General features: G+C 42.2%; 1 protein-coding gene across 1 annotated transcript in view; it reads right to left on the bottom strand.

The window, feature by feature from the left end:
• CCDC169 (coiled-coil domain containing 169) overlaps positions 1-13,824 on the bottom strand; it is a 46,496-nt gene that overhangs the window by 25,346 nt on the left and 7,326 nt on the right. The window contains exons 2-4 of the mRNA XM_065423533.1: positions 8,002-8,084; positions 4,832-4,942; positions 4,700-4,740 (exon numbers count right to left, since the gene is read on the bottom strand). Coding sequence (XP_065279605.1) covers positions 4,700-4,740; positions 4,832-4,942; positions 8,002-8,084 — 235 coding nt within the window. The remainder of the gene's footprint in view (positions 1-4,699; positions 4,741-4,831; positions 4,943-8,001; positions 8,085-13,824) is intronic.

Genomic DNA, 13,824 nt, shown 5'->3' with positions numbered 1-13,824 from the left:
CCCTCCGAAGTATGCTGTTGACTTAACACCTGCCAGCAAATGAAATTATGCAGATTTATATTACAGTTGGATTTTAAAACCACCCACACAAGCTGTTTTCACAGTGGATTTTTCAGTGTATTGCTACCACTAGGAATGCAGATGACAATTTCCATCAATCACTCCTCCATATCCACGGTGACAAACAGGTGACATCGTCAACGTAGAAAACTTACTTTCACCAGAGACTGACTTGAGCTATCTAATGGTCTAGCGGCAATTCACTCCAGCCTTAATCCTCTTCGATTTTCCTCTACCAGGTAGCCACATAAGCAATACATTTGTTTGGCACGTAAAAAAAACCATGAAGCCTCTACAATCTATTCTACTTGACATTTGAAATCACATGTAGTTTCACCCAGAAAATAAACTCTTTTCCTTCCAACACCAGGAGGTATGTCTATCAGCTGAAGTAATTAAATCTAAAACCTAGTGCAAAAAGTAATGCTGCATCTTTCATGTTACTGAAATTGAACTCCATTTTTAGCTCTATTGATAAACTGTCACTAATTTCCTACTGTAATAATTACTGTGACAAAATGAAATATTAAAGTTCTTTAGCAAAGCATGTTTCTGCGTATACTGTACACGTGAGATTTTGTGCACTGAACACTAAAGGCTTCAGTATAGCTGAACCCAGGAGGGCTATGCATATTTAAATACCAAGTGCCCCCTTGTGGCTAATATAATAATTCACATTAAAGCTATATTAAAAAATAATATGAAGATTATGACAGGCTGCATGAACTCTGCCGGGGTCAGTTTGTTTGGCTCAGGGGTTGGCACAGACTGGTTCAGGTTCTACATGAACATCAAGTTCCAAGGAGCACCCTCTTTCCCGAGCCAACCCAGGAGATGCTAGGGAACCACCAGGGTTTCTGACCAGCCACAAGCTAGGGAACAGAAGACCTATAATCCCCAGTTGTATAGCTATAAGAAGGGCTGGTAGCAGGATTTTCCTCCGCTCCTATTGCCTTGCTGAGAAAAAGCAGGTGTTTCCTGCCCCGCTGAAGACCATATCTTTATATATATATATATATATACACAAGGAAAGTAACCACTTGGTGTGACCAAAGATATCAAAGGAAGAACATCCCATAACAGGATGGCAATGAGGCAGGGGAAGCTAGGTTAACAGGGGTCTCCTGGACACATAAGGTGTGTTGTAGAGGTCTAGAGCAGTATTTCTCAACCTTTTTGATACCAGGAACCAGCTTGCTGCCTTCCTAAACTGTATCAGGGACATCTCAGGGACCGGTGCAGACCCTTTTCCAAGCTGGTATTGAAGTTTGCAAAGAGAAGGAAACTCAGACACACTTTTCACACATCCCTATTTGAGACTTAAGCAAACAAGGTCAGTGAAGTTCAGTGAAAGGTGACCCGCTAAGGGAATTGTCAAAATTTCCTCCACCTTGGCAAAGTGCTGATGTCCCCCACACAAAGGCTCAGAGAACAATTTCAACTTACGTCTTCTTAGGATCCAGATACCCAGTCTGTGTTGTGTTTTCAGCTCTTTCTCCAATGTGACACCATCGCACACACTTTGCTAGTGGTGTAACATCAATTGCAGAACCCCAGTAAGGCACAGGGATGGCCTGTATGTGGCTAATATGTATCCAGCATTTTCACTACAATGCAGTTTTGCAAAGCAAATGCCTGAACAATAATCTCTGAATTTCCTCAATCATGATGCTGGACAATGCTGAACACAGTGATTTATAATAGAAACCCTGGTTCCGCAGCTAATCTTAACTAGAGCGTTGCTAAGGCAATGCTATCTGAAGTGTGTTCTTCTGAACTGATTCTGCAGTATGCCTTCCTCTATTTGCATAATAAAGCCTCTGTCTAGGGAGGCTTTCTTGCAGTAACTATAAGGAGAGAAAAAAAATATGAATATTTTTGTCTCCTAGCATGGGAAATGATATTTAGGCGACAGCCTATGTATATTTCACATAATATTGCTTAACAAAAAAGGAGTGAACAAATGCTAACTGGTTTATCTAACGAGGAAGTAAAATTCGCATTGGGCTAGGTTTAAAAGGAACTGCTTTTCAATTTCTTCATAATTATTGCTGAATTACAGTACAGCTTGTGTATTATTCACTGGGGCACAAAGGAAGTTATGACTAACAGTCTTCACTATAGAAGTTCTATTTCAGAGCTTTTCAATATCCAACCTCAACATGCAGAAATGATTTTCTAATCTCCACTTATAAAGAAGTAAAGGTTTGTATTATTGGTTCTATATTATTGTGCTATTTGAAGGGGATGACACCATCATCACTTTTGGAAACAAATGAACAAACAGGAAATTTCAAGTCAAAATGAGATCATCAAAATAGTACCTGTGTGTTTAAACATGAATGAACTACACCTTTTCCAAAGCAAGGAAAAATTCCTCAGCAATATTCCAAGTCCATACAGCCAATGGTATTGACCTTTGAAAGCAATTATTTCAATTTCTGGGTATGGAAAATCCAGTGTGCTTCCTTATCCACCATCCAAGAGTTTGCCGTGGTGTAAACTATTCCATTCTATTTAGATTCTTATAACTTGCTCATTGCCGTGGTACCTGAGTGCTTATTTTTGTCATTACCCTGTTGGTGCTCAAAAACAAGACCTGTAGCTTTTAAAAGCAGAGAGTGGAATGTGGAGAAAGTAGACTTTTGCCAGACAATGTGTTGTGGGTGTCTGGCAAACACATACATGATATTTGCTTATAATTACTGGCATCAATTTGCTCTTTGGGTTGTCTTGGTCTGTGTTTGTACAGGACTAGCTCAATGGGGTTCATACGTGCTACTTACAAATAAATAAAAAATAATATGAAACAAAGGTAATTTGTTTGTATTCATTCCATCTTCTCTAGTCAAAAAAGAGTTCTCATACCAGTACCTAACTTTTTAGATTTATCACAGTCTTTCAATCCCATAAATTCTTAAACTCCTGAAGGTGTTTTAAAAGTAACATAAAGATGACAAGAACTAATAGACTTTATCGTTCTACAATGTTCCAGAAAGGAATCCATTATCCAGTATTGGGACACTGTAGAAACGGCATGATATCTACTGGAAGCGTTATTTAGCTCACAAGGCCAGAAGAGACAACTGTGATCATCTACTCTGACCTGTATAACACAGGCCATAAAACTTCCCTGAATTAATTTCTGTTTGAACTAGAGCATATCATTTAGAAAAAACATTATATGGATGTCTTCATAGGATCTCATATGTAATGGCAAGTTTGGGACTTTGAAGTTTTAATAAATAACATTAAAAATACTGAACATAAGTAGGATGATGGCTAGCTGCTGATCTCCCTGCTCCTGTCCATTAAGAAATGTCAGTTTCTCATTCTAATCCTCAAAGGGCTAAATATTTCCATTTTCTCACAGACAAACTTACAGGAGCAAAAAAAAAGGTTTGGATAAATCTGCAAGCCTGAACACCTGCAGTTCCTGAGGAATAGGAGTGAGGGAGGCCTCATGGACAAGGCAGGGGCATACCCTGGGAACCCAGAAGTTTCTTAGATACCAATGAAACAGTGCAGGCCCCTCTATGCTCCTTTTTCGATTCCTCCTCTGCCTTCTGGCAGAACAGATCCCTTAGAAATTGTGCTGCTATTGGTTTCCTTCATCATAGATGTGCCCAAACCTCCATCTAAGGGGGTCAGAGCTATAGAGAGAATTTAATTGTGCTTGGAGCAGTATTAATTCCAAAACACACACTTCCATTTGGAAATGAACTGGGTTGGGATGAGAGCTTAATATACAATGCAGCTACATCCTGGCTCAACCTCCTTCCATCCAATCTGGAAAGCCTGAACCACTCAGAGTTTTTCCCGTGAGCTCCCAAGCTGGAAGGAACATTTCACAGTGTCACATTGCCGTTCTTTATATTACTTCTGCCTATATTACATGGATTCTCTATTTCTTAGTTCCCTGATGGACAACAGAATGGGAGGAGCAAAGGGCCTTAAAGTAAGAGTATCTGGAGCTTGAGAGGTTAAAAAACAAAAGAAAAATCCAGAATTCAACTTTGTTTTCACTCTGCCCCCTTGTGCACCCACATTATGGGTGAAGGTCTCTGTGGTTCCCGAGTGCCATTCCCTAACCAGCCTCATTCATACTGGTCAATTTTTCAGTCTTTGGGTGAATGTGAAGTCTGCATGGCTTTGGAGGAAGTGAAGTTAAAGAAATTAAAATGCTTAAGCCATTTTGTATTGTACAAATATAACGTTTATTCTATAGTGAGGATTTCCCCATAAATATGTTGTGTACAATGTATTTGTAATAGTACTAAATGCATCGAGAATATACATTATATAAATTATGAATTGAAACTGTCCAGGTTTGACTCATGATTTAGCACCCAATCATGCAGTCTTTACTCAGTAAAAACTCCCACTGTAATATGTAAGATAATATATCCCAGGATTCATGTCTTATGTATCCTCTATTTACTTGTTTTACTATAGGTCTTACAAGATAATAAACAATTGCAGAGGTGAAACAATGAAAAAATAAATGGGTTGATTTTTGTGGCTTCTGGATAGAGTCACTGATTTTTTTCTGGGCTGCAAATGGCTGAAATTATTTAATAATTTCCTTAGCTACAATGAATTGTTAGATACTTATGCAATTAAACGCCAATCTACTCACCACAGGCATTTGATCAAAGGAGCGAATAGAAGACAATCTATCTGTAAATAAGCAAAATATGTGATACCTTGATATTTTTCTCTAGTATTCATAAAATTATATATTAATATGTCTATGAATGCACATTTCTACCTGTTGGATTTCCACAAATATGTTCCATCTTTTCTTGAAGAAGACCAGTTTGCCTTTCTAGTTGTCTGTTCAATTCTACTTGTGTCTCATACCTGGTTTTCCATTCATTACCTCAAAAGAAACACAAAGATACTATATTTATTTCCAAAATTTAATTCATACCACTAGAATTAGAAATTGCCTTTTTCAGAATGACTCCACCTCCTTTTGGAGCCTGGCACCCCACATTTGTGTAACCAAGAAAGTGTCCATTTACAAACAAGGGAACTTGAAAAAGATACTAAGTGAAATACTGGCCCCCTGGAAGTCAATGGGAGTTTTGCAATTTACTTCTGTGGGTGCGTCTACACTGCCATGTAAACCCAAGATTAGTGGGACTCGAGTCAGCTGACCCCTGCTTGAGCATCTACATTGTATTTTAACCCTAAATTAAGAATTTCATAATCTGTGCTGGACCGTAAGGCTCTGGCGTCCACACTGCAGTCAGTGGGCAGACCCGAGTCACAGTAACCATATCCCAGAACCCCTAGCTTGCCCCCTGCCCTCTGAAATGAGACCCGCTCTAGCTCTAGAAACGTGGTGCACTGTGGGAAAACTTTACTGCCTGCTCTGCACATTACCAGGAAGCAGCTCACTCTGCAAAAGGCTTGATCGGTTTGCTCTCCATTACAAACCCAGGGGAAGCTCTCTGATAGTATGTCTGCAGATCAGCAATCAGAACAGAATGGGTTAACACTGACCTGAGCTGCTGCCGTTTCCCAGGGGAAGGGGTGTTTCTGTTTTCAATAGAGTAGACTGCAAATTGTTGGGATAGAGAGGACTAAAGAAGTTGTCCCATGGAATTGTGGGATATTCCGGATGACTCTGGGGACCGGAGTCAAATGAGGCTGTGGCTACACTGCAAAGCAATAAGGCTCGGACCCTGGGTCCCAGCTTGACTTCAACTTGGACCTGATAGCCCTGCAGGGTCCTGGAACCTTGGGTCTACGCTCTTGGTTAGCGCAATTGCAGTGTAGACACAAAGGGGTGGGGACAAACACGGTCTTACACTGCAGTGTAGACATACCCAGTGAGGTCAGGATTTCATCCAGTAACTGAAACTTATGTTTTTTATATTTTTCATTCATGATATGTGAAATAATACAAAATACATGGCTAATGTACTTTTGTAGTCTTTATTATGACTTTATTTTACATCTTCAAGATTCATAGATTCCAAGGCCAAAAGGGACCATTGTGATCATCTAGTCCAGCGGTTCTCAAACTTTAGCAACCAGAGGATCCCCATTTTGATTTAAAATTTTTCAGGGACCCCCAAGCTCCCCTGCTCAGCCCCGGGCCCCACCCCCAATCCACCCCTTCCCCCAAGGCCCCACCCTCTCCCCACCTTTTCCCTTCCCCCGCTAACTCCATCCCCCCTCCCTCCATCGCTTGCTCTCCCCCACCCTCACTCACTTTCACCAGGCTGAGGCAGGGGGTTGGGGTGCAGGAGGGGGTGAGGGGTTCAGGCTGTGGGAGGGAGTTTGGGTGCAGGAGGGGGTGTGGGCTCTGGGAGGGAGTTTGGATGCAGTAGGGTGTGAGGGGTGCGGGCTCTGGGAGGGAGTTTGGGTGCGGGGTGTGGGCTCTGGGCTGTGGCAGGGTATTGGGGTACAGGAGGGGGTGAGGGGTGCAGACTCCAGCCAGGTGATGCTTACCTCAGGCGGCTCCCAAAAGCGACTGCCACATCTCTCTGGCAGCGGCTCTTGGGTCGGGGGGCCAGCGAGTCTCCGGGCGCTGCCCCTGCCTGCAGACACTACCCCCATAGCTCCCAATGGCCACAGTTCCTGGCCAATGGGAGCTGCGGAGTCGGCACTCGGGGTTGGGGGAGTGCGCGGAAACCCCCCTGCTTCCCCCAGGGGCCGCAGGGACGTGCCAGCCACTTTTGGGAACGGTGCAGAGCAAGGGCAGGTAGGGAGCCTGCCTTAGCCCCGCTGCACCGCTGGACTTTTACCACCTAAAATCTCCCGGTTTGGCTTCAGTAGCCTCCTGGAAATAGAGGAAGGGAGAGGAGTTGAGGGAGGGTGGGGGAGGAGTTGATCAGTGGGGCCCACAGACCCCCTGGAATACCTTTGGGGTCCCCCAGGGGTCCGTGGACCCCAGTTTGAGAAACACTGATCTAGTCTGACCTCCTGTATAGCACAGGCCATAGAATTTCCCAAAAATAATTCCTAGAACATCTTTTAGAAAAAAAATCTAGTCTTGATTTCAAAATTGTCTGCGATAGTGAATCCACCATGACCATTGGTAAATTGTTCCAGTGGTTAATTACTCTTATTGTTAAAATGTATGTCTGTACATACTATAAAAGCAGTTCCTGGCTGGGGAGGGCTGGAGAGCAAGCAAGTTGGAACATGACTGCAGAGCTGCAGAGAACTCCCTTGCATGGCCAGTGACACTAGATTCCTGCAGGCAAAAGGTGCAGAGAAGGCCAGGGTCAGGAGGATGACAAATCCCCTGGCTACAGGAAAGGCCACCACGCTGCTGAATGGTTCCTGCCCAGAAACGGAGCCATTCAGCAGCAGGGTGGCCTCCTCTGAGGCCAGGGACGACAAAGTCTCCTCTCCTGCTCCTTGCAGTCTTAGCCAGGGGTCTCCGCTTTGCTGGACAAGAACCAGTCTCCTTGAAACCTTGTGCCTGCAGGGATTGGGTGTCACTGGCCCCATGGCGTGCAGGGAGCCCTCTGCTGTCACAGCCCCACTCCCATTACAGCGGAGCTGCAGAGAGCTCCCTGCACAACCGCTGGGCCAGTGACACTGATCCCTGCAGGCACAAGATGTGGAGAAGGCTGCAGTACTGGCATGGCAAAGCAGAGATCCCCGGAACTCCCAGATGGTGAGTGCAGAGCCATTCAGCAAACAGTAGCCACCCCTGCAGCGGGGAGCTTTTCCTCTCCTCCTCCATGCAGTCCTAGCAGGAGTCTCTGCTCACCCCTGCCAGGGCCACAGCCCCCCCTCACCCCCAGCATACAGGGACCAGGTGTCACTGCCTTGAGGCAGCACAGGGAGCTCTCTGCAGCAGTGCTGTCAGGGACCCCCTCACTCACTCCAGTCAGTGTGTCAGCTGAAATCCACATTTACTGACAGTTTTCGATTAAAATCGAATCCTGCCGAGATTAATTATTATTCACTTACCTTCATCCTCAACACTGCTAAGTCTTTTTTCAAGTTCTGTTATCGTGTTTCTCAATTCAAATATTGAGAGTTCAAGCATTTCCCTGTGATAGAGAAGTTAATTAAATGGTTATATAATTAATCTTCTTACTAACAACAAAATCTAACTTTTTAATTAATTTTATGTACAGATGAAGTGTCCTTGTGCTTATATTCCATTATCTACACTGGAGAGATTGAGGCCAGAAGGGACCATCGGACCGCCTGCACATAGGCTACTAAACCCTACTCAGTTGCCCTGTAGTAAATCCAGTAACTGGATTAGACTAAAATATTACAGCCTTCAGAAGACTAAACTACTGTGTGCCATAGGCAGGGAATAGGAGGGACTGAGGTGCACGAATGCCTGAGGCCCCTGCAATGGCAGGGAAAGGATTTGGTGAGACATACGTAGATGATCCTAGCAAGTGAGCTAGACTCATGCTGCAGAGAAAGGTGAAAAACAAAAACAAAAACCCCCAAACCAAACCAAAAATCCCGAGGTCCCTGCCAATCTAACTTGGGAGGGGAATTCCTTCCCAATCCCCCAAATGGTGATCAGTATGACTCTGAACATGTAAGCAAGATCCGCTAGCCATGCATCTCAAAGAGAATTCTCTGTACCACCTCAGAGCACCAGTGCACCCTGTCCAATGTCCCATCATTACAATATTTTGCTCTAGGATTGCTACAGTGCTTTAGAAAGATAGAAGCATTTCTGAAATTTTGTGATTGGAGACATTTTCATAAGAAGATAACATATACTATCTTTAGATATCAATATTTGTCTGGCAAGACATCCTGTGTTAAGCTAATGAACTAATGATTATCTTAGTTCTTGATACATACAAGTATACCTGAGAAAAGTGCTATTGGAAATTTTGATCTTAGTTTAACTCAGAACTCACTGCTTAGAGACTAATAATCATTCTTCTAGATACTTTTCGGCCACATATTATGACAATGACTTAGATTTCATTCTTCTTAAACTAATTGTCAAAGTATATAATAACTAGCAGCTAAACCCAGGGTTTGAAATAGTATATAGCTAGGGCCCTACCAAATTTACAGTCCATTTTGGTCAATTTCACGGTCATAGGATTTTAAAAATAGTAAATTTGATGATTTCAGCTATTTAAATCTGAAATTTCACGGTGTTGTAATTGTAGGGGTCCTAACCCAAAAAGGAGTTGTGTGTGTGTGGGGGGGTGTCGCAAGGTTAATGTACGGGGGGGTTGTATTGTAGGGGGTATGGTACTACTACCCTTACTTCTGCGCTGCTACTGGCGGCGGCGCTGCCTTCAGAGGTGGACAGCTGGAGAGCAGCGACTGTTGGCCAAGAGCCCAGCTCTGAAGGCAGAGCCGCTGCCAGCAGCAGCGCAGAAGTAAGGATGGCAGGGTATGGTATTGCCACCCTTACTTCTGTGCTGCTGCTTGCAGAGTTGGGCCCTTAGTCCGCAGCTGCCACTCTCCAGCCACCCAGCTCTGAAGACAGCAGCGCAGAAGTAAGGGTGGAATAATATGGCATTGCCACCCTTACTTCTGCACTTCTGCTGGCGGGGCGCTACTCTCCAGCCACTGAGCTCTGAAGGCAGTGCAGAAGTAAGGGTGGCAATACCCCCTAAAATAACCTTGTGACCCCCCCTGCAGCTCCCTTTTGGGCAGGACTCCCAATTTGAGAAATGCTGCTCTCCCCCGTGAAATCTGTATAGTATAGGATAAAAGCACACAAAGGACCAGATTTCATGGGGGAGACCAGATTTCATGGTCCATGAGGCATATTTCATGGCCGTGAATTTGGTAGGGCCCTATATATAACAAACAGAAATTTTCCCCTAGAAATATAGGAGCTAAGTCACTATTATTTTCATTACTTAAACTTTAATTTGAAAAAAAAAAAAAGTTTAGAGCTTTAGAGTGTGAAATGTCTTCAAAATATACAAACTGTTAATTGTATTGGAAATTTAAGCTTTGATTAAATCAAGCATTTATGAGCCATTTGACAGTGGAAGGAGCCACTGAGAACTGACATCATTTTTGCATTTCCACCCATTCAGGTATCTAGTCAGTGTTAGTGAGATATGCTTTCCATGATGCTTTAATACCAGGTTAAATGGACAAAATGGTTAATATTGCAGCAGAAAGCCTAAATATTAAACTCCACAATTACCTTTCTGATAATTATTTATTATAGACACTCCCCCACTTACGCAAGCACTCCGTTCCGGAACGCCTTGCGTAATTCAAATTTTGCATAAGTCGGAAACGTATACCCGACAATTACGCAAAAAAACCCAAAACAAACAAACAAACAAAAAAACCTCCTATGTCTAGCTTAGGGAACTTTTTCTGTAAGTGCGGATTTGTGTAAGTCAGGTTTGCGTAACCCGGGGGGCGTCTGTATTTAAAATCATATATTCCTCTATATAAATCTTGGCACTTTAGAAACACAGCTTAAGACACATTCCCCATTCAGTTTACAATCTAAGGTCCTGATCATTAATAACATAAAAATGGCCATAGTGGGTCAGAACAAAGGTCCATCTAGCCCAGTATCCTGTCTTCCGACAGTGGCCAATGCCAGGTGTCCCCAGAGGGAATGAACAGAACAGGTAATCATCAAATGATCCATTCAGTGTCGCCCAATCCCAGCTTCTGGCAAACAGAAGCTAGGGACACCATCCCGGCCCATCCTGGCTAATAGCCGTTGATGGACCTATTCTCCATGAACTTATCTAATTCTTTTTTGAACCCTGTTATAGTCTTGGCCTTCACAACATCCTCTGGCAAGGAGTTCTACAGGTTGACTGTGCGTTGTGTGAAAAAATACTTCCTTTTGTTTTAAACTTGCTGCCTATTAATTTCATTTGGTGACCCCTAGTTCTTGTGTTCTGAAAAGAAGTAAATAACACTTCCTTATCTACTTTCTCTACACCAGTCATAATTTTATAGACCTCTATCATATCTGCTCTTAGTTGTCTCTTTTCCAAGCTGAAAAGTCCCAGTCTTATTAATCTCTCCTCATACTGAAGCCATTCCGTACCCCTAATAATTTTTATTGCCCTTTTATGAACCTTTTCCAATTCCAATATATCTTTTTTGAGATGTGGCGACCACAGCTGCGTGCAGTATTCAAGATGCGGGTGGAACATGGATTTATATAGAGGCAATATGATATTTTCTGTCTCATTATCAATCCCTTTCTTAATGATTCCCAACATTCTGTTCGCATTTTAACTGCCACGGCATATTGAGTGGATATTTTCAGAGAACTATCCACAATGACTCCAAGATCTCTTTATTGAGTGGTAATAGCTAATTTAGACCCCATAATTTTATATGTATAGTTGGGATTATGTTTTCCAATGTGCATTACTTTGCATTTATCAACATTGAATTTCATCTGCCATTTTAAGTATCAGAGGGGTAGCCGTGTTAGTCTGGATCTGTAAAAAGCAACAAAGAATTCTGTGGCACCTTATAGACTAACAGATGTATGTCTATAAGGTGCCACAAGACTCTTTGTTGCTTTTTGCATCTGCCATTTTGTTACCCAATCATCAGTTTTGTGAGATCTTTTTGTAGCTCTTCACCGTCTGCTTAGGACTTAACTATCTTGAGTAGTTTTGTATCACCTACAAATTTTGACACTTCACTGTTTACCCCTTTTTCCAGATCATTTATGAATATGTTGAATAGGACTGATCCCAGTACAGACCTCAGGGGGACATCACCATTTACCTCTCTCCCTTCTGAAAACTGACCACTTACTCCTACCCTTTGTTTCCTATATTTGAAGCAGTTACCAATCCATGAGAGGACCTTCCCTCTTATTCCATGACAGCTACTTTGCTTAAGAGCCTTTGGTGAGGGACCTTGTCAAAGGCTTTCGGAAAATATCGATATCTACTGGATCCCTCTTGTCCACTTGCTTGTTGACCCCCTCAAAGAATTCTAGTAGATTGGTGAGGCATGATTTCCCTTTACAAAAACTATGTTGACTCTTCCCCCACAGATTATGTTCATCTATGTGTCTGACAATTCTGTTCCTTACTATAGCTTCAACCAATTTGCTCGGTACTGAAGTCAGGTTTACTGGCCTGTAATTGCCGAGGTCACCTCTGGAGTCCTTTTTTAAAAATTGGTGTCACATTAGCTATCCTCCAGTCATTTGGTACAGAAACTGATTTAAATGATACATTACAAACTAGTTAGTAGTTCTGCAATTTCACATTTGAGTTCCTTCAGAACTCTTGGGTGAATACCATCCAGTCCTGGTGACTTATTACTGTTTAGTTTATCAATTATTCCAAAAACCTCCTCTAATGACACCTCAATCTGCGACTGTTCCTCAGATTTGTCACCTAATAAGAATGGCTCAGATTTGGGAATTTCCCTCACATCCTCAGCCATGAAGACCAAAGCAAAGAATTCATTTAGTTTCTCTGCAATGGCCTTATCATCCTTGAGTGTTCCTTTAGCATCTCGATTGTCCAGTGGCCCCACTGGTTGTTTAGCAGGCTTCCTGTTTCTGATGTACTTAAAAAAAATTGCTATTACTTTTTGAGTCTTTGGCTAGCTGTTCTTCAAATTCTTTTTTTTGGCCTTCCTAATTATATTTTTACACTTCATTTGCCAGAGTTTATGCTTCTTTCTATTTTCCTCACTAGGATTTAACTTCCACTTTTTAAAAGGGTGCCTTTTTGTCTCTCACTGCTTTTTACTTTGTTGTTTAGCCACGGTGGCACTATTTTGGTTCTCTTACTATGTTTTTAAATTTGGGGTATACATTTAAGTTGAGCCTCTATTATGGTGTCTTTAAAAAGTTTCTATGCAGCTTGCAGGGATTTCACTTTTGGCACCGTACCTTTTAATTTCTGTTTAACTAACTTCCTCATTTTTGTGTAGTTCCCCTTTTTGAAATTAAATGCTACAGTGCTGGGCCGCTGTGGTGTTTTCCCCGCCACAGGGATGTTAAATTTAATTATATTATGGCCACTATTATCAAACGGTCCAGCTATATTCACCTCTTGGATCAGATCCTGTGCTCCACTGAGGACTAAATCAAGAACTGCCTCTCCTCTTGTGGGTTCCAAGGCTAGCTGCTCCAAGAAGCAGTCATTTGAGGTGTCAAGAAACTATCTCTGCATCCCGTCCTGAGATGATATGTACTCAAGTCAATATGGGGATAGTTGAAATCTCCCATTATTATTGAGTTTTTTATTTTTATAGCCACTCTATTCAAACTGAGCATTTCACAGTCACTATCACCATACTGGTCAGGTGGTCGGTAATATATCCCTACTGCTATATTCTTATTATTAGAGCATGGAATTATTATCCTTAGCGATTCTATGATACAGTTTGGTTCATTTAAGATTTTTACTTCATTTGATTCTATAATTTCTTTCACATTTAGTGCCACTCCTCCCACCAGCATGACCTGTTCTGTCCTTCCGATATATTTTGTACCCTGGTAGTACTGTGTCCCATTGATTATTCTCATTCCACCAAGTTTCTGCAATGCTTATTACATCAATATCCTCATTTAATACGAGGCACTCTAGTTCACACATCTTATTATGTAGTATTTGTGTATAAGCACTTTAAAAACTTGTTTCCGAGTAGCAGCCGTGTTAGTCTGTATCTGCAAAAAGAACAGGAGTACTTGTGGCACCTTAGAGACTAACAAATTTATTAGAGCATAAGCTTTCGTGGGCTACAACCCACTTCTTCGGATGCATATAGAGTGAAACATATATTGAGGAGATATATATACACACACATACAGAGAGCATGAACAGG

Source organism: Emys orbicularis, chromosome 1, assembly GCF_028017835.1.
Source record: "Emys orbicularis isolate rEmyOrb1 chromosome 1, rEmyOrb1.hap1, whole genome shotgun sequence".
Taxonomy (NCBI): Eukaryota; Metazoa; Chordata; order Testudines; family Emydidae; genus Emys; species Emys orbicularis.
This window is presented reverse-complemented; position numbering and strand designations above follow the sequence as displayed.